Source organism: Aspergillus pseudotamarii (assembly GCF_009193445.1).
Source record: "Aspergillus pseudotamarii strain CBS 117625 unplaced genomic scaffold BDV38scaffold_81, whole genome shotgun sequence".
NCBI lineage: Eukaryota > Fungi > Ascomycota > Eurotiomycetes > Eurotiales > Aspergillaceae > Aspergillus > Aspergillus pseudotamarii.
Genome location: NW_022475095.1, coordinates 67,666 through 91,219, shown reverse-complemented (window position 1 = coordinate 91,219; position 23,554 = coordinate 67,666). Strand labels below are relative to the sequence as shown.

At 47.7% G+C, this 23,554-nt stretch overlaps 7 protein-coding genes across 7 annotated transcripts; 5 read left to right on the top strand and 2 right to left on the bottom strand.

The window, feature by feature from the left end:
• Positions 1–203: 203 nt before the first annotated feature.
• Positions 204–2,556, top strand: BDV38DRAFT_208896 (uncharacterized protein). The gene is made up of 3 exons (XM_032052582.1): positions 204–609; positions 683–1,268; positions 1,338–2,556. The coding sequence occupies exons 1-3, from the start codon at positions 326–328 to the stop codon at positions 2,346–2,348; spliced, it is 1,881 nt and encodes a 626-aa protein (XP_031908592.1). The 5' UTR covers positions 204–325; the 3' UTR covers positions 2,349–2,556.
• Positions 2,557–2,588: 32 nt separating this feature from the next.
• BDV38DRAFT_208837 (actin family protein) lies at positions 2,589–4,626 on the bottom strand. The gene is made up of 3 exons (XM_032052580.1): positions 4,388–4,626; positions 3,774–4,272; positions 2,589–3,705 (listed from the first exon to the last, which is right to left on the bottom strand). The coding sequence occupies exons 1-3, from the start codon at positions 4,428–4,430 to the stop codon at positions 2,829–2,831; spliced, it is 1,419 nt and encodes a 472-aa protein (XP_031908591.1). The 5' UTR covers positions 4,431–4,626; the 3' UTR covers positions 2,589–2,828.
• A 1-nt stretch (position 4,627) lies between these two features.
• Positions 4,628–6,124, top strand: BDV38DRAFT_208853 (telomere length and silencing 1 family protein). The gene is made up of 3 exons (XM_032052581.1): positions 4,628–5,234; positions 5,301–5,680; positions 5,756–6,124. The coding sequence occupies exons 1-3, from the start codon at positions 4,846–4,848 to the stop codon at positions 5,998–6,000; spliced, it is 1,014 nt and encodes a 337-aa protein (XP_031908590.1). The 5' UTR covers positions 4,628–4,845; the 3' UTR covers positions 6,001–6,124.
• Positions 6,125–9,381: 3,257 nt separating this feature from the next.
• On the top strand, positions 9,382–12,117 carry BDV38DRAFT_296962 (transient receptor potential ion channel family protein; the record flags this gene model as incomplete). The annotated part of the gene is made up of 3 exons (XM_032063047.1): positions 9,382–9,688; positions 9,752–11,296; positions 11,355–12,117. The coding sequence occupies 3 exons, from the start codon at positions 9,382–9,384 to the stop codon at positions 11,672–11,674; spliced, it is 2,172 nt and encodes a 723-aa protein (XP_031908589.1). The 3' UTR covers positions 11,675–12,117.
• Positions 12,118–12,675: 558 nt separating this feature from the next.
• BDV38DRAFT_287665 (heterogeneous nuclear ribonucleoprotein HRP1) lies at positions 12,676–15,962 on the bottom strand (the record flags this gene model as incomplete). The annotated part of the gene is made up of 6 exons (XM_032060916.1): positions 12,676–12,812; positions 12,888–13,887; positions 13,952–14,115; positions 14,184–14,224; positions 15,572–15,859; positions 15,919–15,962. The coding sequence occupies 6 exons, from the start codon at positions 15,960–15,962 to the stop codon at positions 12,676–12,678; spliced, it is 1,674 nt and encodes a 557-aa protein (XP_031908588.1).
• Positions 15,963–16,514: 552 nt separating this feature from the next.
• On the top strand, positions 16,515–19,276 carry BDV38DRAFT_208729 (GTPase-activating protein GYP1). Its single transcript, XM_032052579.1, has 8 exons — positions 16,515–16,803; positions 16,879–16,894; positions 16,967–16,976; positions 17,077–17,193; positions 17,272–17,753; positions 17,807–18,690; positions 18,744–18,836; positions 18,885–19,276. Exons 1-8 carry the CDS (start codon positions 16,777–16,779, stop codon positions 19,044–19,046), a joined length of 1,791 nt encoding a protein of 596 aa, XP_031908587.1. The 5' UTR covers positions 16,515–16,776; the 3' UTR covers positions 19,047–19,276.
• A 983-nt stretch (positions 19,277–20,259) lies between these two features.
• On the top strand, positions 20,260–23,438 carry BDV38DRAFT_260899 (U4/U6-U5 snRNP complex subunit PRP6). The gene is made up of 3 exons (XM_032055974.1): positions 20,260–20,703; positions 20,822–23,251; positions 23,312–23,438. Exons 1-3 carry the CDS (start codon positions 20,321–20,323, stop codon positions 23,316–23,318), a joined length of 2,820 nt encoding a protein of 939 aa, XP_031908586.1. The 5' UTR covers positions 20,260–20,320; the 3' UTR covers positions 23,319–23,438.
• The last annotated feature ends 116 nt before the right edge of the window (positions 23,439–23,554 follow it).

Sequence of the window (23,554 nt, the reverse complement as noted above, 5' to 3'; positions counted from 1 at the left end):
GGACCACACGCAGTGACCCAAGTTGTTCTCATACAATCTCTGGACTCTGCTCTCTCTTCCTTTCTCTCCGCCCTTGCCATTATTCCTGGCCATGAAAGCACTTTCTCGGGCGTTCTGGAGTTTGAACGTGTGAGCCTGACGTAGGGAATACAGCTTATTACTCAATAGAGAAGTGGCCCCAGGGTGCGGCCTGTGGTATCATGTGCAGATAGAAATACACACATTTCCCCGGAGCCCACCCGCGCCAGCATACGATTGGAAAGGTTAAAGAGCTTGGCAAATAATCGTGCTCACGGAGTCTCTGCTGGACCCTAATCTAGCATTCATGGCTGTCATTTCCAAATCTCAACAGCAACGGACCCCCGCCACCGACGCAGAAACAAGGGCAAAGCATAAGTCAGAATATAGCAACGACATCAGTCGAGTACCGATCCATCCAATTCCTCAACTACAAGGACCTTTCGAAGAATCAATTGTTGAAGCCACCGAAAGCACTGAAAGCGAACGGTTCGTTTGGCTTGATGCACAATCCCGGCGGAGAGATCTGCTAGAGAGCATCGAATATGAACGATTGTGCGGACGAAAATGGCGCCAAAGGTCCGGAGAAAGGCAAGCAGTTAACACGCCCTCATAAAGCACAATTCCCTATTTTCTGGTCAACGTGCAGACTGACTGGTATCAGGTATCATCCGTTTTGGAAGCTTATCGCTGAAATATCCTTCGGTATCCATCTTCTAGTTAAGAGGCTCGCTAAGTCCGACTTTGAAGTTTTGAAAATCCTTCAAAGTCATGTGGATGAGTTAGATGGCTTTCTTGGAAGGTCTACAGAGGACTTCCTTTTAATTCAGGTTGATGTGCGCACACGAATTCAATACCTTAATCTTCCCCTCCAGAATTTAGTGGTCTTTGATGGAATGCTGCAAGACCGCAACTTCCGCCTAACCATGATTGACTATAATCAAAAAATCGAACATGCTATCGAGCGATTCACTACCGCCATTGAAGACGCACTGAAAGATATGCAAAAGGGAAAGGAGGCGATTGGGGTTTTGTGGCGATATCTGAGACAGTCTGAAGAAGAACATGGACCACTGCCGAGTAACTTGTTAGCCATCTACAAAGCCATGCTAGCAAATACAGAGGGTTGGAATATAGCCTTTTCGAAACTCCGCCGTCGAGGGGTGGCGCTACAATCTGCATTGTCTCAGCTCTGTCTGGCGATCACCGAATTGCAAAGGCGTGTAGGCGTAGCGAGCAGAAAAGAGGCGGTAAGTACAAGATTGACCATTTTCCCACTTTTCCTTCTCACAGCCGTTTAGATGTCTGACAAAGAGCAGGTGTCCTTGACACGGATTACGATGGCGCCGCCCCGAGACAGGTCAATCAGAGAACGACTCTTCGAGAGGCGGGCATCCGCCATGTTCCCAGGCCTCTCGAGCTCAGAAAAGCCACTGCCCAGTGACCCGTTTTTTACAAATATAATAGACGCACGGCCTGAGGCACCTCTATCTAAGCAGGTTGAACGCCTCAGAGTCACGCGAAAAAGCGCCCCAAATCTTCGTGCATTGCATGGCCCTCAGAGCTACGAAGGGAATACCGCTATTTCAGATGGAGCGGAATGCGTGAATGTTGTCACAGATGGCTCTAGTCCAACCAGGCTTGTGCCGAGGATTCAAAGGAGCCTGAGTAGGAGATTCACGAGGGCTATACCTACTAATAAGAAAGTTGAAGGCGAAGATGCTGAATTAAAAGGATATCGACCCGCTACAGCCCCTTGTAGGAGGTTGAGGTCCCGGAGCATTTCTTTGGAACAGTTGAAGGGCTTCTGGACATTGAAGAAAGACGAGCAGGATGAGCAGCAAGATATAGTAGGGCCACCACCTTTGCCGCCGCGAACTCGGACCTACACTGCCCAAGCATCAGCGAAACGTGAAACTATGTTAAACCAGTTCTTGCATCATTTCAAGTCAGATAGGGTGATTGATTCTTGGGAGGGCACAATTCAGAAAGAGAGCGCCGTCCGTCATCCTCCGCAGAGAAGGAAGGATGAGCCTTGCAGCAAATTTCGTGCAACATCAACAACGCTTGAGACGTCCGCAGAACTTCAAACGGAGCCTTTTAGAAGCGATCTTGAGAGATCAATGTCCTGGTTACAGGAACATCCATCACGGAATACATATTCGCTAAAACCAAGACGTGATGTTGAACCTAGAATCCATGTTGTTTCGGTCCATATGACACTGGGGGAAGACGAAGGATGTTGCGTCAACAATAACCACGATAACGATATAGCAAAGGCAGAGACGCAGTCGACCGTAACAGCTCTACCATCTGTACCATCTCCATAATTAGGCTGCATGAGTGTGAATCACTGTCAATGTAGCAGCTGACCTCCCATGTCAACCACCGGATGGTAGGGGATGCTATTTGGAGACTTATGAGTGGGAGCCCTACACTCTTAGCCGATTTGAGCACGACTAAAAACGTTGCACTGTCAAGGCAACCTATGATATGCTGTTCTTTTCTAAAAGGGCCAATATATATTCAGAGCCTAGAATGACGCAGTCCGTACATTGAGTTATTTGGCATTATTTCTCCAACTATGTAATATAAAGAGATAAGTCCTGCTGCTTTTCAGGCCTAGTCTTATGGGAAAAGTTCTTTTCTCAAACCATCAAAGTAGTACAAGAGCGCCTAGAAAAACTAAATCAAAATCAAAACAGAGAAGAGAAGAAAATCAAACCGCAAAACTACAAAAATCCAACTAACGAACCACATCTCGTGCGGGCATAGCAGGATAACATGGGTAAAGCAGGACAGCCTGAAGGTTACTTGCAGCGCTTCTCGACGATAGTCGGGCCATGTTCTTCGTATTCCTTCTTCGAAATCCACATTTGATGGAAGGTTCCCAAGCTAGCAAGGATGCTTCCGCCAATCCAAGACCCGAATTTGCGCTCGGCCGTGTTGCCTGGAGCAGAGATCCTAACCCGCGGTCCCGGGTAAGTCTGCATAAGTTCTTGGTTGAGGCGGTCGGTGAAGCCATGGAGTAAGCTGGATGCACCCGTTACGACAACATTAGCTAACAAATGCGGGCGGATGTCAACATCAACCCCGTTGAGTGCGTTCTTGATCAACTCGGGCACAGTCTGAGCTTGCGTTGGGGCGGGGAATGGCGACTCTGGATCTGGGATCGCAGCTTTTGCATCGAACAAGGACTCCACCACTCTATAGCGATCAAGGCCGAATACTTGGTTGTAACCGTCTGGAAACTCAAATGGCCGTCCAGGATTGCTTTTAGCCACTTCCTCGTTCGAGATTCCGTTCGGGCCCGTTGCGGAGAGCTTATTGGGCCCAGGCCACACCTGGACCACGCACTCTTTAAACTCGGAAAGGGTTCGCTCCTCGATCAGGGTGCGGTACGAAGCGTCCGGTGCCTTCTCAGGTGGGAAAGTCTTGTACTTTGCCTGCGAAGGTTGACCTGCGTCGACAGCAGTTTTCGAGGAAATGAGGTAATGAGGGGTGATAGTAATAGGTTGTGGTGTGTTTGTCTTAAGAAGAGCGCGGATTTGTGATGAGATGTAGTCGCCGCCTAGAGGGGAATGCTGAACTCCACGTTTTAAAATCATTCCATCGTGCACCGGGGTTACGGAGATATTGGAAGCACCGACGTCAACAACAAGGGCGGAAGCTTTCCCAGATGCGAAGCTGAAGGAGGACTAAAGCGTCAGCAGCGGAGTATGCCAGACGGCTTAAGTTGAAGGGTAGGTACATACGCTGCCAGAACACCGTTCCTTGCCAAATAGAAAGCCGGTGTTCCCCATTTTTCCATAGCGATCTCCATGGTCTTTTCACGCGCTTTCGCAGGGTTCCAGCCACACTCAGACATCAAGAGCGGACTGTCCGCGAGAGGCTTCTCCTCAGTTTCCACTCCCTCCATTTCTGTGGGAAGCTCTCCATCAGCAATATCGTTCAATCCATTTTGGAATGGATTTCCCGGTCTAGGGCCCGTGAGTCGCGACGTAAAAGAATACTCCCACACTTTCTCTGCCATGTCCCAATCCTCCACAATTCCATCTCGACCCATTGGGTTATGAACGGACAAGCCAGGGCGCGGGGTAACAAAGACGTCATCACTAAAAATCAACCTTTCCTGTCCCTCGGAGGTGTATTTCCCATAATATGTTGGGATCAAGGACTTTGGTGTGTCTTCGCCTGCAAAGCCGGCGCGCGTTGTTGAAAACCCAGGATCAAGTACTATAGCTGAAACCTCATCTGCACGTAGCGAGCCGTTAGTTTCTGCTCTGCTCTGAAAATGATGTGATCTATGTGGTAGTATGCATATAGGAAAGCTCTTCACTGCGCGATGCATTTTCAAGAGATGACATACCTCCACCGTATTCAGCAGTCGAAGGTGGAATGGATGGGTTCATGGCGGAATAAAAGGAGAAGAACCGCAATTCGAGCAGTAGCGAAAATTGCCCAGCGGTTCGTAGGCGACAACTAGAGAGGGAGGAATAGTTCTGGGTAAGACCAGCGAGGCAACTCTGTGATCAGCAAGGCTAAAAGCGTGGGTGGTGATGGAGGTGGTTTATAGAGGGTGTGCGGGAACCAAACTTAAAAAGGCTTGGGCGGGTGTGTTTCATCACCTACACACTGTCCTGCTACTGTCATTACTAGGTCCTATCTCCATTGCTACGAATAAGCTACGGATTTCTCTCTCATGTACGTACCTTTTCATAGCGCAGGACTCATATTTTACTTAAATTCTCCCCTCTATCCACTTGACTGCTCGTCTGTTCTCTCCCTAGGTAGATATCATACGCCATATCTCCTTTGGAGTCAACGATGGACACTAATACTACCTCGAACCCGGAGACTCTCTTCCGACCGGTAAAGAGAAGAAAGTTCTTGCGACGTCGCCCTGAGGACACACTAGAAGATTTCCGCAATGAAAATCAAAGGGATGACCGTGACTCAGATCCTGCCACCCCCTCTCAATCCCAAGCAGACAATGATACTGTGCACCCTATTGATCCTGTTCGTCTACGACGTCTTCATCGCTTTCGCAAGGGTGGCATTGGATTTTCTACTACCTCTCCACAGTCGGCAAACAACGATAAGCAAGCTATCGTATCTACGGGATCAGCGGAGGAACTCGAGGCGCAGAGAATCCAAGCTATGTGTGACCGATTTACAGCACATACTGGACAGACGGTGGATGTTGACAAACATATGTACGATCTAGCATCATATCCTCTTCTAAGGCTTGTATTGTCTGTAATAGAAACTAACAAGATAAGGATGGCTTATATAGAGACCGAAATGGCTAAGCGACACCAGCACACTGTCCCGACAGATGATTCAGATGGTCCTTTGGTGGGCGAATCTGGTGCTGCGCCGTCCCCAACCGACCATCCTCAACGTGAACCGGCGTCTTTAGGTAAACTCCACGAGATTGATCTTGGCCAGGAGACCAAGCTACAGAATATCGCACGGACGGAGGCAGCGACAAGAAAGTTAGCAAGAGACGATGAATATGAGCATCTCAAGCATGACGGCTCTCTCTCCACAGCAGCTCCTATGGGAATGGATGAGAGACTATGGCGTCGTCAGAAACGACGAACCAGTGAGGATGTGGAAAGAGACCGACTCGTAGAAGAAGTTTTACGTGAGAGTAAACGTAAGTACTCCAACCCTTCCTGTAATCCCTTCAGACACGATCCGACTCTAACAAAGAAAATAACATTTTTCGTAGTGGATGTATATGAGGAACCGGAACATGAAACAGCGGCAGCGGGAGACGACCAAGCTGCCGATGACAGAGTCGCCGAACAGTTCCGAAGAGACTTCCTCGATGCCATTCAGTCACGTCGTCGGGTAACGCGAGTGAAAAACCCCAAGACCGTGAAAACCGAGGCATCGCGGGGTCCTAAGCTGGGAGGCAGCCGGAGTGCTAGGGCTGCGATGCGGGAAATGCAAGAGAAGCAAGGACGTAAATGAATGTGCATTACAACCTACCCGCCCCACTCATCTGGAATCTTGGATAATCTCATCCTTACTGTGACATACTTGTCGCCTGTAGCGCCAGCTTACACTCTGGATATACTTCAGTGTAATATTTTCCTGGGCGAGATCTAATTGGTGAACCTCCCTGTGTCCCACTTGAGCAGAGACATCACCGTCCTTCAAGTTATCTCTGTTTGGCGCATTTCCCTATTCCATGGAGACAAACAGGCTGATAGGCTTGTTTAATTACCGCCGTTGCTCTCTATCTCATGCTCTTTTGCCATGATAACCACCGCAGGTACGGAAGCCCTTCGGTTACCTATCGACCATAATGTGCCATGTTCCAGGTTGAATGATTTGGACACCTTAGTCCCTTTGGAAGTTGGTACCACCTTCCGTTCAGTTACGCTCATGGGGGGAGCTTGCTGAGGTCGCCGGAGCGGGTGTCGACTGTCTCCTTTGTCTTTGAATCGAAAACCTAGCGTGTGTAATAGTATTGTTGGTCTTGCTTGCGTGAATGAACTGTATACGCTATAATACTCTTCCACACAGTGTATCTCACTTTCTAGTGTTGTTACAATAGTAGGACAATGCGAGTTAGCGTTCTGCCAGAACTTTAAGTTAACTGTGAAGTGAGCTCAATATACCTACATAGGTGCTCCTTATCGACGTATACTATCTAGGAGGACGAAATAGCTGCATACTATCATATTTAGTTGGTTAGTATGTAGACATACTAACTTACCTGTGATAGCTGTCTATCAAGTACTGCTTAGACCTAATAGAGGCACTAGTTCACTAGTCTCTTGCCTTTAGGTGAGAGTATGATACTACATATATATATCCGCAATGTATACAATGCGACATAGCTCTAATGCTGAGAACCGGCTCTACCAGTTTCTTTTAGCGGCGAGGTTGAACCCCGGAAGCAGATGCCTATTCCTAGATTAATGAGCAAGTGACAGGTAGTACCTAGGAAATCTGTTCTTGTGGGACTTTCTATGGCCGTTATATTCAATGATAGATTGCGGGTACTACCATCCTCATCAATGGTTCTCTAGGGTTAATAGTGAATCTGGTCGACAATACATCAAACATTCATACCAAGATTTGGCACTAACTACATGGTGTTTTGGCTCGTGTCCTTATAGCCTCGTATGTTGTGTGAGATTCAGGGAGCTGGAAGGTGCAGGTGACGGAACTGTCTAAGAGCAGGATTCGGTTGGAGATGACAGATAATAAACGTAGTGAACAACAGTGTCCAGTATATCGGTTGTGCGTGAGGGTACCTGGAAGTTATTCTCTGACGTTCTATCATGGGAGGAAAGAGACTCGTTTAGTTAGGTAAGCAAGCTTTGTGCTCTGTGGTATGTGGTATACATTTCAGTACGGGGCACGAGGTGTTTACAGCACCCAGGGAGATACCACTCGGTAAGCGGGTGGGGGTTGAGTACAATCCAGTACAGAGTACTTACATAGTGAGTAGTAGCACGCATCCAGACTTCAGAAGCTAATCTGACACATGCTAGCCCACCGACGCAGATTGATTGCTTGGTGCTCCAGGCTCCAGGCCTTTACCCCCACTCGATCCGTTCGGCATCCCCTTCTAATGCATTTCTGAAAGAGAGAGGGACGGTAATGATGAAGAATTACAGATGGAAATTACCTCTTTGAAAAAGATCATGTCCATCTAGCCGAGTCTAGTGGATTAAGAGAAACGGCGGCAATTCAAACTCTTGCTCTAAAGTTGTACCCCCTTAAGGACAAAGAGAAAGAAGCTCCTAGTGTTCTTATATACGGGTATAATTGACATCAGTAACCTTAACTGTGGCGTAGCCAGTCTCCTGTGGCGTGTGGTCAGTGGCGGGCAAGTCAGCACGGTGTTTGCCGTGTGTGCGTGGTTCATGTAATTTTTTTTTTTCCCTCTGTCTTTTCATTCAATGTTTGCAAGGACTCCTGTTTAATAACTAGCTAGTGGTACGGCTAGAATGTATAAATCATCTTAAGATCTAATCTCTTTGCTTTTCTCTCTCATTTCTCTTTTAATGATTTTGAATGAAAAATAAAATTATGTGCAGCAAATCCATCCCATAGTACTCCGTACTCTGTAGTTGTATCATGAATTATGGTAGAGGGTGAAGTTCTAGGTTATTTGGAAAATAGCTATAAATGGATCGTTCAGATACAAAAGTAAAGAAAGGAAAAGTCTGCACGCGCACGCTGGAAATGTTGGAATCTATTTGACATACAGAAGCAGTACTACGTAAAATTACCTTTATTTACCTTGGTAAGAAGTACTGTGATACCACCATATCAGTGGCCCCATAAAGAGGTCTAGAGTCTAGACGGCTCCAGACGGCGCCATTCTTGGGCCGTTCCTGAGCCGGGCACTGGGCCAATCAATGGTCGTGGTGGGACAGATCTTGAGACAATTCAGGGGCAAGGTGTCAGAGTCTCGAACCCTACGACGAAGAACTAACCACTTGATACTGTCCCTTTAATTATTATTAGGCATTCTCGGTAAGGTAACGGGTACCACTTCTTACTAGTGAGTTCTGGTACCAGCTATTCGGGAGGGAGATTGGCCCGCACTGTGCGTATACCTGTACTGGAGTACCGATCAGCCAGACACCCTGAAGAAGATGGCTTCTCTTCTATCACTGATCGACTGATTGATTTGCATATCCTCCCCTCCTTCTACTCTTCTTCTCCATCATCACTCGTTTGGCATACAAATCGTGCTGCTGATTTTGCGCTGCTTTTTGCCTCTTTCCGTCTGTTTTGCCTCTCATTCACTTCACACGCTCCCTTACGACTCCTTTTTTTCGGGATCCATCCGCGAGCTGCTATTGTTTCTTTTAACCTATTTTCTTTTACTCTTTCTCCTCATAGTCTATACAGCTCTTCTCTTCCCTGCCGTGTCTCTTGAGGTCGAGGAAAGGTGAGCTACAAGAGACCGAGTGAGCGAGAGGACTGAGTGGTCCTAACGCTTGCCTTGTGCATGCCTCTCTTTTGAAATCCTCTCAACTTTTCTTGCTCGACCTTCCCCTCCTTCTCTCCAATCCCTCTCTCCCCGTCTTTGATGCTCTTTATTCTTACGTTGCGATTGCTTTCTTCGAAATATTTTTATATACGATTGTTTCTATTCTACACGGGTTGACCCTGTGACATTTCTGATTCTCGGCCGGTCCGGTTGCTATCAGCTCGATCGCTTGAAGTTTGCACCACCTTTGATCATTTTAATCGCTTTCAAAAATTCGTCTTGGTCGCCTATCTCTTGAATTGGAATTCTGTGCTTGTGAGAAACAACACCCGAACAACACGTTTAATGTTGGCACTTTGAACTTGAGTCTTAGAACGATTGTTCTTGCCGAAATGCGGGTTCCTATATCACATTTTACCTTAATTGCCTTGGGGCTGTCCCCCGTGCATGTCCTCGCAGCGGACACGCTTAGCACAAATGGCATTTCAACCTGTTTGACGGACGCAGAAATACAGGTTCAAAAGTTGGACGTCACTTATACACGTTCCACGAGAGTGGTAGTCTTCGACGTGGCCGGAACAAATGAAAAACAGCAGAACGTTACCGCATCTCTGTCGGTTTATGCATACGGAAATGAAATATATAGCAAATCATTCGACCCTTGTGGCTCGGAGAATCATGTCGAGGAACTTTGTCCTGGTACGTTTTTTTACAGCGGAAACTTTCCTGCCTATGACACTGACTTGTTTCTTCTCGACAAAGTCCCCTCCGGCGTCTTTCAAGCGACTGGTTCGCAACAAATTCCAGAGTCGTTTGCTAGCCAGATTCCCGCGATTGCCTTTGCTATACCCGACTTGGATGGGCAAGTGAAACTGGAGCTGAAGTCCAAGGATGATGTCCACGACATTGCTTGCATTGAAACACAGTTGTCGAACGGAAAGTCTGCACAAATGCCAAGCGTCACTTATGCAGCCGCCGGTGTAGCAGGTGCCGCTCTGGCAATGAGCGGTCTGTCTGTCATAGGCGCTGCCGGTCATCCCGGGGCAGCCTCTTCTAGTCCGGGGTTTGGTGATGTCATGGGATGGTTCCATAGCATGGCTACAAACGGCATGCTCAGTGTCAACTACCCAGCAGTGTATCGCAGCTTCACGAAAAATTTTGCCTTTAGCACCGGTTTAATCCCATGGGGTCAAATGCAGCAGTCTATCGATAACTTCCGAAAGTCGACCGGCGGAAACCTCACGGAGAACAGCTACGACTTCCTTCGCAATGCTACACTCGAGTTTTCAAATGGATCGTCGACGGACACAAGTTCTAAAGTCAAGCGAGGGTTCAATTTGATTGTAGGCGCTGCCGACTTGAGTATACGTGATGTTTCAACTTCTTATAGTGCGAATTCGACATCTAGCGAAGAGTCTAGTGATGATACAGTCAAAAAGGTTGTCTCTGGTATAGAGGCTTGGGCGGAGCAGCTTACCATCCCTCAAGCGAACATATTCATGACATGCCTGCTGATATTTGCTATTGTTATAGCTGCTATTACGGTGGGCATTCTACTGCTTAAAGTTATCCTTGAGTTATGGGCTTTGTATGGATCATTCCCTGCAAAGCTCACGAACTTTCGCAAGGATTACTGGGGCTTGTTGGCCAGGACTATTACCAACCTGATTCTTCTTCTCTATGGGATTTGGGTCTTATATTGCGTCTACCAGCTCACCGGTGGTGATTCGTGGGCCGCGAAAGTATTGGCCGTTGTCACGCTTGTCATATTTACTGGTATCCTGATCTTTTTTGGTCTCCGAATCTGGTATGTGGCTCGTAAATATAAGGCGTCTCAAGGCGACGCCTCTGGCTTGTACGAGGATAAAGAGACCTGGCGGAAGTACAGCCTTTTTTACGACAACTACAAGAAGGATTACTGGTGGCTTTTTGTTCCTGCGATCGTGTACATGTTTGTTAAGGGTGTAATCATCGCGGCGGGCAATGGTCATGGCCTCGTTCAGTCCGCGGGTCAACTCATTGTTGAAGCTCTCATGCTAGCACTTTTGCTATGGTACCGGCCATATGTTGCAAAGTCGAGCCAGTGGATTAATATCAGCATTCAGGTGGTCCGTGTATTATCTGTTGCTTGCGTGTTGATCTTTGTTGAGGAACTTGGTCTTTCGCAGACTACTAAGACTGTGACGGGTATTGTCCTTATCGTTGTGCAGTCTGGCCTCACAGGCATCTTGGCCATCCTAATTGCTGCTAACGCCATCATTCTTTGTGTTCGAGAAAACCCCCATGCGAAACGGAGAAGAGAAGCCAGTAAGTTGAATGAGCTTTTTGGGCTATTCGGTATGCTAACAACCGGCGTTCTACTCAGAAAAAATGAACCGTGATATCGACGATTTGACTCCTTTGGATGCGCGGGAGTCGCTCCTTATGGAGAATCCACCCCGCAAAGAGTACACAGAGATGAGCAAGTTTAACTTCACTGGCCCCTACGAACCCTATCGGGACCACTACGATCCAAAGTCACGATCAAGCCCTACAGGAAGCACAGACCGTTTGGTGGATCCTCCTGGCTATCATGAAAGTCAACATGGTCGAAGTCTTAGTCGAGAAAGCCGGCATACCCGTGACAGTCGTGGTTCCCCGGATGGTCGTAAGCCTACCGCTCCTGGTTATGGCTTCGCCTATTGAGCCATTATATCATGGAAGTAATTCATGGTACATTGCCTTCTGCAGTATTTCTTATTCTACTCTTAACCATTTCCCTGTGTCCATAGAAAACTATTCTTGCCAGACAACTGAATTTAGCGGATTTGATATTACTCCTGTCTCCACTGTATGTACCATGTTTTGCACCCCCCCAACCCAATTTTCGCATATATATATATATGCTTGAATACGTGTCGATATCAGCCTCACAATCTGTCATAACCAACCAATACTTGCACATTACTCTCCCTTATAAGACAGCCTCCCGCGCCTAAGATAATAACATTGCATTAGATATGATATATCTCTGGTGATCTTCTAGAGGATAAAATAGCTGGGCCTCCTTATATTAGGACACGGACGAAGGATTTAATGTGAACCTCAAACAGAGAGATCCTGTAGCTGGCACCCCATCCAACTGTTGCGTTAACATGCCAATGGTGCATTGTAGTGAGGTGAAATTTATGGTAATTTTAGTAACAAGTGAGCCCTATAGTTTCACGGTTCGCTGAACTATAGCCTCCCTTCTATGCTAGTCTTTTCATTTGTCTCTAATCCCAATTGCATATTGGCTGTCCACAAACTAGCACAAATGGGATAGGCAATACATCATGATACCAATGTCCTCCATATCTCGATGACAGCGACGGCCGTACGCTTGTTATGTCTCTTTACCTGTCTTCCGTTCCATTCTTTCGTTCCCCCCCCTCTCATCTTCTTTTCCTTTCCTGGGGAAGGATTAAGCATGTAGTCGGCAGCATTTTGATGAAGGAGACAAGAGCAGCATCATTGAATAAATACATTGAACACATCACCAATTTCGTGAGACCCTTAGCTCAACACACGGCATCATGGTGTGCCGTAACTTACAAAAGCAAAAATTTGAAAAGAAGATTAGGTAACTGAGAAGTTGCTGCCGAAAGGATTCAGCTCATACAAAGAAGGCCAGAATGACAACATCCGAGTAGAAGAAGCGCATCAGTTTAGCCACGAGCATAGGGATGAAAGCCACGATGACCTCCACGACCCCCACCTCGGTAATTGGCTCCAGGTTTTCCAGCATTTTTGGGCCCAGTTGGAGCGTTGGCTGGTGCGGCACTCTGAGGCTGCGGCGTCGGTCCTGAAACAGAGTTAGCAGTCAGATGACAAAGGGGTATTTAACAAGCAGACGATTCGAATTCTACCAAATACATACCACGTCCCATACTGCCAGCTCGATTCATGGCTTGCGGTCCCGTGGGGATGTTGGGCTGGGGCACTTCATCGTACATACCTTCCCAGGAAGTTGGACCGCCCTGTTGATAGGGAGAGAACGCCCGGTTTTCCATGGCCCGACGAGCCTGCTGCTGTTCATATTTCTGTTGTTCAAAGGCAATCTGCTCATGGGCGTTGTAGCCTGGGCCTCCCCGAGGTCCTGAATAATTTCCACTCATGTTCACGTTTCCAGGACTAGTGCTCCCCATGTTCATAGCATTCCCCATCTGTCCTCCTTGACCTTGATTTTGCATCTGCTGCATCTGCTGCATAATGGCGGGATTCATCATATTCTGCATTTGAGGCGTCTGACTCTGTGATGGAGGACTCATGCTTCCCTGTTGTTGATTACTGCCCATTTGCATCTGTTGCATCTGCTTCATCTGCATTTGTTGCATCATAGCTGGGTTCATTCCACCCATACCCATTGCGCCCATGCCTTGACCCTGAGCGGCAACAGCCATCTGTTGCTGCATCAAAGCAAAATATTGCTGCATCCGTTGCCAATACTGCGCCATCATCTGTGGAGTCAAGCCACCGGGCATGCCGGCCGGCCCTTGAGAGCCTTGTTGTTGAGAACCATCGCTACCAATTTGAGCTCCCTCACGGAAACCGTCTCTACCACGGCGGTTCCTGCGATCCTCTTCGTCCCGCAAATTACCGCGTGGTTGGGCCTTCTTGACCTCAATAGGTTTACCGAGTATCTCTAAAGGACGTGAGAGTGCTGCTTCAACAGCAGCCTCGCTGTCAAACGTCACAAAGCCAAAGCCACGAGGCCGACCAGTGTCCTTATCGATCATCAAAGTAGCATCGACCACACGACCGAATTGCATGAAAAATTGTTTGAAGTCTTGCTCGTTAGCTTCTTGGCTGACGCCACCAACGAAGATTTTGCTTGTCTTTTCTTGTTCGTCACGAGGTATTGCACGCTTCGGATCGATCTTGAAACCATATAAGCTTATGCTTTGTTTCAAAAATTGAAAGGATATGAGATGCATGACTCACGATTTTTCCATCCAAGTAATGCTCCTTGACCATGACAGTATTGACGGTCTTAGGGTCCCTAAAAGTTAAGAAACCAAACCCCCTAGAGCGACCTGTAGCGCTGTCTCGCATCACAGTGCATTCCTGTACCTCTCCGAACTGAGAAAAGTAGTCCTTTAGGGATTCTAATCGCCAAGTTAGATTGCTGACAGCTGTGCTTGGATGGCTACCAACGGATCTTGGAGGTACATACGGTCAGTTGTTTCCCAGTTGAGACCGCCAATAAACATCTTCCTATTTAACGCAGGCATTATTAGTATGAGTGTCTCGGTCTCAGTTACTAACAGTAAAAGAGATAGATAAATAGAAAAGCCATAGGAGATGAGAGAAGAACAAAATGAATAAACAAGAAGAAAAAGGCAAGTAAGGCTTCAATATTGGCTGGTGCCAGGCTGGCGCTCTGTGCCCCCTGAGAACAAGGACAGCATTGTTGATAGACGGCTATTGCGATGTAAGAGCTTATGAACTGAGAATCGATACCATATTGACAGGCACTAATTTGAGTTGAGAAACGGAGAAAACCATTGCAAGAAATGTGTAGGGGAGTAATTTTTTTTGTTTTGTCTCTTTCTCTCTCCTTTTTCTTCTTGCTTCTTTTTTTCATGGTCGCTTCAGGATGGTTCGTCAGTCTGTGACATGCATATACACCGACGGGGGCTGCGACTGGCTGGAAGGCTCATGGTGACAATCAACCTCTAGTCAATAATCCACTGGTTTACTAAACGATCCAGTGGACTGAAGGTCAAACGGAAGACAATTCCTCAGGTCCGGGAGGTATGCGGTGGTGAAAACAAAGACCACAAGCTGAAGCATCTCAGGCGGAATAAGTCAATTGTTTCTCTTTCTCTCTTTCTCTTCTCTGACCAAGGAACTCTGCCTGTCTAATAGTCCGAAGCTAGGTAAACTGTTCGTAACCCCAAAGCCAAGGCACCTACTCTTGTTCTGTTCTCCTCTCTGCACTATCAAGATATCTCGACAAGAAGCTATATAGCATCGGCTGTACTATAGTCGCTCGCGACAATGGCTCGTAGAGACAGGGGTTCGAAGTTTGTCTTTCCGCAATTGTCACATCGACGTTGTGCCGTTGACATATATTCCCACTTTGTCCCTCAAGATGCCAGAGGTAGAATTTGTCCCCACCAAATTGCTCTCCATAGCTAAGCCTGACGAGGGTCTAAAGACTCTCTATCGAAGATTGGCCATAACCTTGTTTTCTCTAGCAAGTATGTTTGGTTTTCCATTGGAGAAAGACCTGGATGCAGGCCGAAGGATTTCATCACTTTCTCCACTGTACCAAGCAGTCACATGTGTAGAAGCCCACCCAGATATCAGCATAGCCACCATCGCCTTCACCAGCTCACACGAGCTCATCCTTATACAGAGCGGTAAAGTGACAATAAATAAAAAGAAAAGGGCATTGTGGGCCCTCCAATATGCCATCGCTCCCAAATGGCCAGATATTAACAAAGGGAAATCGTGTGACGCTAGTAGGATGACCAAGCCAATTCGAGCGGTCGTTCCAATCCCCAACAAGCATATAAAAACTTCAAAACATCCCTAGCAAAAGAAGCTATTACTTACCCATCTTCTTTAATCCCGGTTCCGTGGTGCTCTGTTTCCCCCGACATAGGAGTGGTAGTACTGGCGAATCCAGAGTCTAAATTGCCTGTGCCATGTTGGTGAACTCCATCCTGTAGAAGTTGTTGGTGTACACCGCGGATGTCTTCCGTTTCGATATGAGGGGCTTCGGAGACATGTGTTGTAGGAAGGCCAGCCGACTGAGTCGGGAGGACCGAAGCTGTAGGCTCCGAGGTAATCGGAGCTTCAACGGTTGAAATTGGTTGGTTCGCGGCCTCATCCGCATCGTACCTATCAAGACATTAGACAAGTTCTGGTAAGATGAATTCCGGTAAACTGAAGCGCCATACAGATCTGCAAACAGGTCTTCTTCAACATCCTCTGGTTCGGTCATGGTGAGTTAGTACTAAAAAGCAACGTAAGCGAAGGGCCGAATGGCTGCACTAGAATGAAGTCGATTGAAACAGTTCGATTAGGGATGGAATAGAATCCTGCGACTTTAGTTTGGTGGGGATGAAGTGAGATTCCTTCTCACTACTAACTAGCTATCAGAAGTGAGGAGAGGAATTCATATAAGGTGAATTGGAAAGTTTGGCAGAAGAAGGGTGAGAGACAGTAGAGCGGAAGGAAGGAAGGAAGAGGTGTGTGTGGTTTACGTCGGAGGTTAGCATGAGGAGAGAGAAAGAGACAGAGAGTTAGTCAGTTTAAGTTAGCCGCTGACCGCGCGAACCTGAGATCCGTAATAAATTTCATTCCATTTCACCTATTTAGGTATTAAAATTTCCCCCATACATACGCATACATAGGTTAAGTACGGAGTACAGACTAGTACTACGACGTACTAGCATTTAAAATCAGTTTTTGATTGCTTCTTCACGAACAATTTTTATTTATTTTTCTTTCTTTTGGTTTCGTTTTACTAAGAAAGAAAGAAAGGAAGAAAGCTAGCTATTGTACATACTATGAATTGCTTTAGGGATCAATACAAAGAATGAGTCAATATCTAGCTACTCTCTACCATCACAATTTGTTAATTCGTCTTGGCTTGGCTAGTCTACTACGGAGTACTTACACTACTAAGGCTTAAAACAGCATCATGGTGCCGCAAAGCACCCCGCAACTAACCTCTGTCTTAATTTCCTTCCCCCCTACTTTCCTTACTTTCCCCCCATTCTGAATGACCCTCCGCACACCAGTGGCGTCACGCAATGGCTACTAGAAAGTCCCAGCCGCAGGTAAGTGTGTCTAGAAATACTCCTCAAACCAATGCGAGACAGAGCTAACCTGAACTACTTATCTCACTGGTATAGGAGATGGTCCAGGTTGGTTCGTACCTCATGGCCCCATGTTTCACCTCGTTCTAGCTGCTGATATAGCTCCCCGCTCTCAACTTATTAGGCCGGTCTGGGTATGTGCAGCCCTACTAGTGCGAGATATTTCTGTTCAATTAGTTACACACTTTTCTCTCTCTCTTCTGCTCCCCATTTCTTGCTAATCCCTCTTCGAAGGAGAACGGGTTCGCCCTTCTGGAAGGGAAGATCAGTTTCCCAGAATCACGCCCCCCCCAAATCCAATGATCAAAGTACTGTTGTTGGCTCTTCATATTCCCACGCAAACATCTTGAAGTGAGCTTTGTTCGCCCATATGTCATAATTTTTAGAAGCTCCTCAAAATACATTGGACTAACTTAGTGCGTTTGGCAGAGGTATATCGCAACAGCATGCGCGCCCTCGGACACCGCCCCGATCGTCGTCTACCAATCCTCAACACTTCTCGCCATCCTCCCATCAGCCTGCATCATGGTCTGCCTCTTCTCGTAGATCGTACACCGGTGTTATGAACCAAGGAGTCGATTCATGGGGTCGCAGTCAAATGGAAGACGAAGAAGAAGACGAGGAAGATGAAGATATTGTCTATGATGATGATGAGGATGAGTTTGGGCTTCCCAGCATTACTAGCATGCGGAAGAAGCAGAAGCAGAATGTCGACCCTCTTCCATCCAGGAGTGTTGACCCAGGCGGTCGAATTGGAGGCAGTGCCTCGGCCCTTAGTGTTGGTTTAGGGAACAGTAGACAGCGTGCCAACAGCTCGGATATTGCAGAGGAACGGGGTGTTCCTATGTACCCAACAGCTAGAAAGGGGGAAGGGAAAATACTTCGGCCTCAGTATAAAGATATTTTAAGAGGTAACGGGTGCAATTTAAGCTGCCGAAGCTTGCAGGTGGCTAATCCTCACTAGATCCTGCAAACGCTTTGAATCTTATCAACCATGCTCCACCCCCCAAGAGTGCAACTCCGAAAGAAATGGACCAATACTCGAGTCGCATTTCGAGAATCAACAAGTTCAAACGCCTTTTGCAGACAAGCACGGTTCCTTTAGCAGAATTAAGAAACTTGGCATGGTCAGGGGTCCCCGATGAAGTACGGGCGATGACCTGGCAACTTCTCCTGGGCTATCTTCCTACGAATTGCGAACGACGTATTTCGACCCTCGAAAGGAAGCGTAAGGAGTATCTAGATGGCGTTCGCCAGGCTTTCGAGCGCGGCAGTACCACAGGTGCTGGGAACCCTCCTGTTTCGACAACAGGGCGCGGCAGAGGGCTGGACGAGGCAATATGGCATCAGATCAGTATAGATGTCCCTCGTACTTGTCCACATATCCAGCTCTATGGCTATGAGGCTACTCAACGCTCGCTAGAAAGGATTCTCTATGTTTGGGCCATTCGACACCCAGCCAGCGGCTATGTGCAAGGGATCAATGACCTCGCCACGCCATTTTGGCAAGTTTTCCTAGGTGTCTATGTTACGGACCTTAATGTAGAAGAAGGGATGGATCCAGGTCAATTGCCCCGGAGCGTGCTGGATGCTGTCGAAGCGGATACATTCTGGTGTCTTACGAAGCTTCTTGACGGCATTCAAGACAATTATATATATGCTCAGCCCGGTATACACCGGCAAGTTAAAGCATTGCGCGACTTAACTATGCGCATTGATGCTACCCTCGCGAAACATTTGGAGAATGAAGGTGTTGAATTTATGCAATTTAGTTTCCGATGGATGAACTGCTTGCTCATGCGTGAAATGAGCGTCCAGAACACCATACGCATGTGGGATACATACATGGTTCGCTACCCTAATTTTGCATATAGGTGAAATGTGCTAACTTTGCGTTCAAGGCCGAGGAGCAGGGCTTTTCACGATTTCACCTCTATGTGTGTGCAGCCTTTCTAGTCAAATGGTCGGACCAATTGGTGAAGATGGATTTCCAGGTAAGTGTATTGACCATTAATGCGGTGGCCAGTGCTGAATGAGAATAGGAAGTCATGATGTTTCTGCAAGCCCTCCCAACCAAAGACTGGACCGAGCAAGATATTGAACTCCTGTTGAGTGAAGCATTCATTTGGCAAAGCCTGTTTCAAGACTCTCGGGCTCATCTTCGTTCCACTGGTGACCCCTCCCCCGATAATGGGTTGCAGTGAAGAAGTCGAGCTGTAATAGGCATACACCCCCTAGCTTGTGAACAAAGGAAGCCAGTTCAGGTTCTTCCCCTTGGGCATAAATGCAAACTGAATAGGAAGCCCTTGTAGAGGAAAACCCACAACATCTTCCAAAAGCGGTACCCGTCGCATATGCTTGTACATTCCTTTGCGAAGCCCGTGAAATTCTGTCGACATCTGCTGCTTCCGGCATCCTCACGCATTTCTATCGTCAGTATGCGCGCGTGGTAAAGAGAAGAGTGGGGGTGTGTGGGAGAAGGAAAAAAGGAAAAGGGGAGGAAAGAAAGTGCATTTCCGCTTCCACCAAGCCCGGTGGTCCTGTCGGCTCCGCTTTTTCACCATCCCGGTGTTGCGTACATTCATTGTGTGTCTACCTCATGATCTGCAGAGGGCCCACCCTAGAGGGGGGTATTATTCTCATGCTCTATATCATGCCCCGCCATTAGTTTCTACTAGATCGGCCACTTGGGATTTCCGGAAAGGCTATATGGGGGGTGGAGGAGGAGGAAGTTGGGTTGTTTGTTTCGCTTTTCTCTTGCAAACCAAATTTTTCAATAGGCCAACTCTGGGTCATGGTCGGTTGGCGATAATTGGAGTTTTGGGAACAAGATGGAAAAACATTCGGGTTGACTGGGAGAGGGAGGCCGCTTGAGAATTCATGCGCGTCGTCAGCAGGTGATCTACCATAACTCATATTTGCACATTGAAGGCGTCTACTCCATAGCTTAACGACAGGCTTTGTGTTGGGCAAAAGCCAAGGTGCAGAATTTAAAATACGATGATTGGTCTGTAGAGTTGTTCAGTTGGCGAGACGTTGGTGTATGAGATCCTGTCAGTGCAGCTAAGCAATCAGGCGCGCAAAGGAAGCACTGTTTAGACATAGGACGCTCTAGGGGTACTACGCAACGTGGATAATATAATGCCGACCTATCAAACGAATTGAGCTTGGAATATTGCAAGAACATAGCCCTGCCCCTAGGTACGTCCTGTGAATCCCACTGGTGTTCGAGGAGCCTTAAAGTAGTACGTAGTGGTAGGTCATTCTAGTAGGGCTCATCTCTGAAGTGCTGGATAATGTAGGGTAAGGATCTAACTACGTTTGGTTAGGATACTGCGATAAGATAGATACGGGAGCGGGATAATGTTCTTGCGTTCATTGCCTCTTTGAAGCATGAAAAACAACTTCCTGCTACCTCGGAATCTTGGTATTTTTAAACTTAAAAGTTGCCCAGTCTTGCTCCGTATCTCTGGTCAAGATGGCTTCCGGGAGGAAGGACTTTTTGAGCCAGCCGGCCCCCGAAAATTATGTTGCCGGCCTAGGTAGAGGTGCAACTGGCTTCACTACTCGTTCGGACCTAGGGCCTGCGCGTGAAGGTCCCACGCCAGAGCAGATTCAAGCAGCGCTCGAAAAGAGGGCACAACTGCTTGGTGCAGCCCCTCCGACAGCATATGGCGCAGGACGTGAGAAGGGTGGCAAAGAAGATAAGGCCGAGGAAGAGGAGGACGATGAACGTTTTCAGGATCCAGACAATGAAGTTGGGCTTTTCGCATACGGACAGTTCGATCAAGAAGATGACGAAGCAGACCGGATATACAGAGAAGTAGATGAGAGGATGGACAAGCGCCGGAAAGCAAGAAGGTTGGTACTCTCCCTTCCCCTCACTCCCCGTTCACCTCTTTGATGGTGCAATTTGTTCATCGGGTTCATCCCCGGTTGTCTGGATAGAAGACCGACTTGATTCCTTCGCCAACTGTAGGGAAATCCGGGAACTTCAAGAACGAGAAGACTACGAACGGAAAAACCCGAAAATTCAACAGCAGTTCGCCGATCTAAAGCGCTCATTAGCCTCCGTCTCCGAAGACGACTGGGCCAACCTCCCCGAAGTTGGAGATCTTACAGGCAAGAATAGACGAGCTAAACAGAACCTCCGGCAACGCTTTTACGCAGTACCGGATAGTGTCCTCGCCAGTGCAAGAGACTCCACCCAGTTCGAGACCACCATTACGGATGACGGCGCTCATACCGACATTCAGGGGGAAGGAGTGGACGGGACAATAACAAATTTTGCGGATATCAGTGCTGCTCGTGACAAGGCCCTTAAAGTCAAGCTTGACCAAGCAGCTATAAGTTCATCTGGGGATTCGGCATCTGGAAGTGCCACTAGCATTGATCCAAAGGGTTATCTCACGAGTCTCACTCAGTCCGAGCTAAAAGCTGGCGAAGTGGAGATAGGCGATATAAAAAGAGTTCGCGTTTTGCTAGAATCTGTGACGAGGACTAATCCAAAGCACGCACCTGGGTGGATTGCACTTGCTCGTCTGGAGGAACTGGCTGGTAGAATTGTGGCTGCTAGAAACTGCATCGCCAAGGGATGTGAGCTATGCCCAAAAAGTGAAGATGCGTGGCTTGAGAATATTCGGCTCAATGAAGATCATAACGCGAAGGTAATCGCTGCAAATGCTATTCAGAATAATGATCGCTCCACAAGACTCTGGATTGAAGCTATGAGGTTGGAATCTGAGCCTCGTGCAAAGAAAAACGTTCTTAGACAGGCCATTCTCCACATTCCTCAATCAGTTGTCATTTGGAAAGAAGCTGTCAACTTGGAAGAAGACCCTGCAGATGCCCGTCTACTTCTCGCAAAGGCAGTTGAAATGATACCATTGTCGGTGGAGCTATGGCTTGCCCTTGCCCGCCTCGAGACACCTGAGAACGCCCAAAAGGTCTTGAACGCTGCTAGAAAAGCTGTCCCTACGAGCTACGAGATATGGATTGCTGCTTCACGACTCCAGGAGCAAATGGGGACTTTTAATAAGGTGAATGTGATGAAGAGAGCTGTACAGTCCCTCGCTAGAGAGAATGCTATGCTTAAGAGGGAGGAGTGGATAGCAGAAGCCGAGAATTGCGAAGAGGAGGGAGCTATTCTCACTTGCGGGGCGATTATCCGCGAGACTTTAGGATGGGGTCTGGATGAAGACGATGATAGGAAAGACATTTGGATGGATGATGCAAAATCCAGTATTGCCAGGGGCAGGTACGAGACTGCGAGAGCCATTTATGCCTATGCGTTGCGCGTGTTTGTCAACCGCAGATCTATTTGGCTTGCAGCCGCAGACCTTGAACGTAACCATGGTACGAAAGAAGCGTTATGGCAGGTCCTCGAGAAAGCTGTGGAAGCTTGCCCACAGAGTGAAGAGCTATGGTTGCTCCTTGCGAAAGAGAAATGGCAAACTGGAGAAATCGACGAGGCCAGACGAGTGCTGGGTCGCGCCTTTAACCAGAATCCCAATAATGAGGATATTTGGCTTGCTGCTGTTAAGCTCGAGGCCGACGCCCGGCAAACAGAGCAGGCTAGAGAGCTCCTTGCGACTGCTCGTCGGGAAGCCGGAACAGATCGCGTTTGGGTGAAAAGTGTCGCCTTTGAGCGACAGCTGGGTAATGCAGATGAGGCGCTAGATTTAGTAAACCAGGGCCTCCAACTATACCCAAAGGCGGACAAGCTTTGGATGATGAAGGGTCAAATCTATGAATCCCAGAATAAGTACCCGCAAGCCCGGGAGGCATATGGAACAGGTACTCGTGCGTGTTCCAGATCTGTTCCATTGTGGCTGTTGGCTTCAAGACTGGAAGAAAAGGCTGGTGCTGTCGTCAAGGCCCGCTCTGTTCTTGACAGAGCTCGGCTTGCTGTTCCCAAGAGTGCTGAATTGTGGACAGAAAGCGTTCGAGTTGAACGGCGTGCAAACAATATCGCCCAAGCCAAGATCTTGATGGCAAAGGCATTGCAGGAAGTGCCAACATCTGGATTGTTATGGAGTGAGAGTATCTGGCATCTCGAACCGCGGGCACAACGGAAGGCTCGCAGTTTGGAGGCTATCAAGAAGGTCGATAATGACCCGATATTATTCATTACAGTGGCGCGGATTTTCTGGGGGGAGCGTCGGCTGGAGAAAGCAATGACATGGTTTGAGAAGGCCATTGTGTCCGACAGCGACCTAGGGGACGGCTGGGCTTGGTATTACAAGTTCCTATTGCAACACGGAACAGAGGAGAAGCGGGCAGATGTGGTATCGAAGTGCATCTCTACAGAGCCCAAACATGGCGAAGTCTGGCAATCGGTGGCTAAAGATCCTGCTAACGCGCACAAGTCGACCGAAGAGATTTTGAAAATGGTTGCCGAGCGACTTGTGTAAGTAATCAACACCGCATAGTTTTGTCCAAAATTGGCTTATAATCTATATACTTCAAGGTTGTAAAGTTTTGGGGTTGGTGGAGAAATGAGAGACTGTACCAGTGAGCCTTAGGATTAAGAATATGAGTAAATAAATTCTGATACGAGGAAACAGTAAAGATAGGCCTGGTAAGATCAACGTTAACACGTCTCTGGCACCCCATAATTCATTGTGACAACAAATATAGCGGTGAGATGGAACAAAGGGGGAATAGTGTATAGAGTAAACAAAAGCAAGCTAGGAACAGTGTGTGCGTAGTA

Coding starts and splice junctions, on each gene's coding strand:
- BDV38DRAFT_208896 (XM_032052582.1), top strand. CDS start 326: ATGGCTGTCATTTCCAAATCTCAACAGCAACGGACCCCCGCCACCGAC. Junction 610..682: donor CGCCAAAGGTCCGGAGAAAG/GCAAGCAGTTAA, acceptor GACTGGTATCAG/GTATCATCCGTTTTGGAAGC. Junction 1,269..1,337: donor TAGCGAGCAGAAAAGAGGCG/GTAAGTACAAGA, acceptor GACAAAGAGCAG/GTGTCCTTGACACGGATTAC.
- BDV38DRAFT_208837 (XM_032052580.1), bottom strand. CDS start 4,430: ATGAACCCATCCATTCCACCTTCGACTGCTGAATACGGTGGAG. Junction 4,273..4,387: donor GACTGCTGAATACGGTGGAG/GTATGTCATCTC, acceptor CGCTACGTGCAG/ATGAGGTTTCAGCTATAGTA. Junction 3,706..3,773: donor AGGAACGGTGTTCTGGCAGC/GTATGTACCTAC, acceptor GTCCTCCTTCAG/CTTCGCATCTGGGAAAGCTT.
- BDV38DRAFT_208853 (XM_032052581.1), top strand. CDS start 4,846: ATGGACACTAATACTACCTCGAACCCGGAGACTCTCTTCCGACCGGTA. Junction 5,235..5,300: donor GTGGATGTTGACAAACATAT/GTACGATCTAGC, acceptor TAACAAGATAAG/GATGGCTTATATAGAGACCG. Junction 5,681..5,755: donor AGTTTTACGTGAGAGTAAAC/GTAAGTACTCCA, acceptor CATTTTTCGTAG/TGGATGTATATGAGGAACCG.
- BDV38DRAFT_208729 (XM_032052579.1), top strand. CDS start 16,777: ATGGCTACTAGAAAGTCCCAGCCGCAG. Junction 17,194..17,271: donor TCCCACGCAAACATCTTGAA/GTGAGCTTTGTT, acceptor TGCGTTTGGCAG/AGGTATATCGCAACAGCATG. Junction 17,754..17,806: donor GTATAAAGATATTTTAAGAG/GTAACGGGTGCA, acceptor AATCCTCACTAG/ATCCTGCAAACGCTTTGAAT.
- BDV38DRAFT_260899 (XM_032055974.1), top strand. CDS start 20,321: ATGGCTTCCGGGAGGAAGGACTTTTTGAGCCAGCCGGCCCCCGAAAAT. Junction 20,704..20,821: donor AAGCGCCGGAAAGCAAGAAG/GTTGGTACTCTC, acceptor CGCCAACTGTAG/GGAAATCCGGGAACTTCAAG.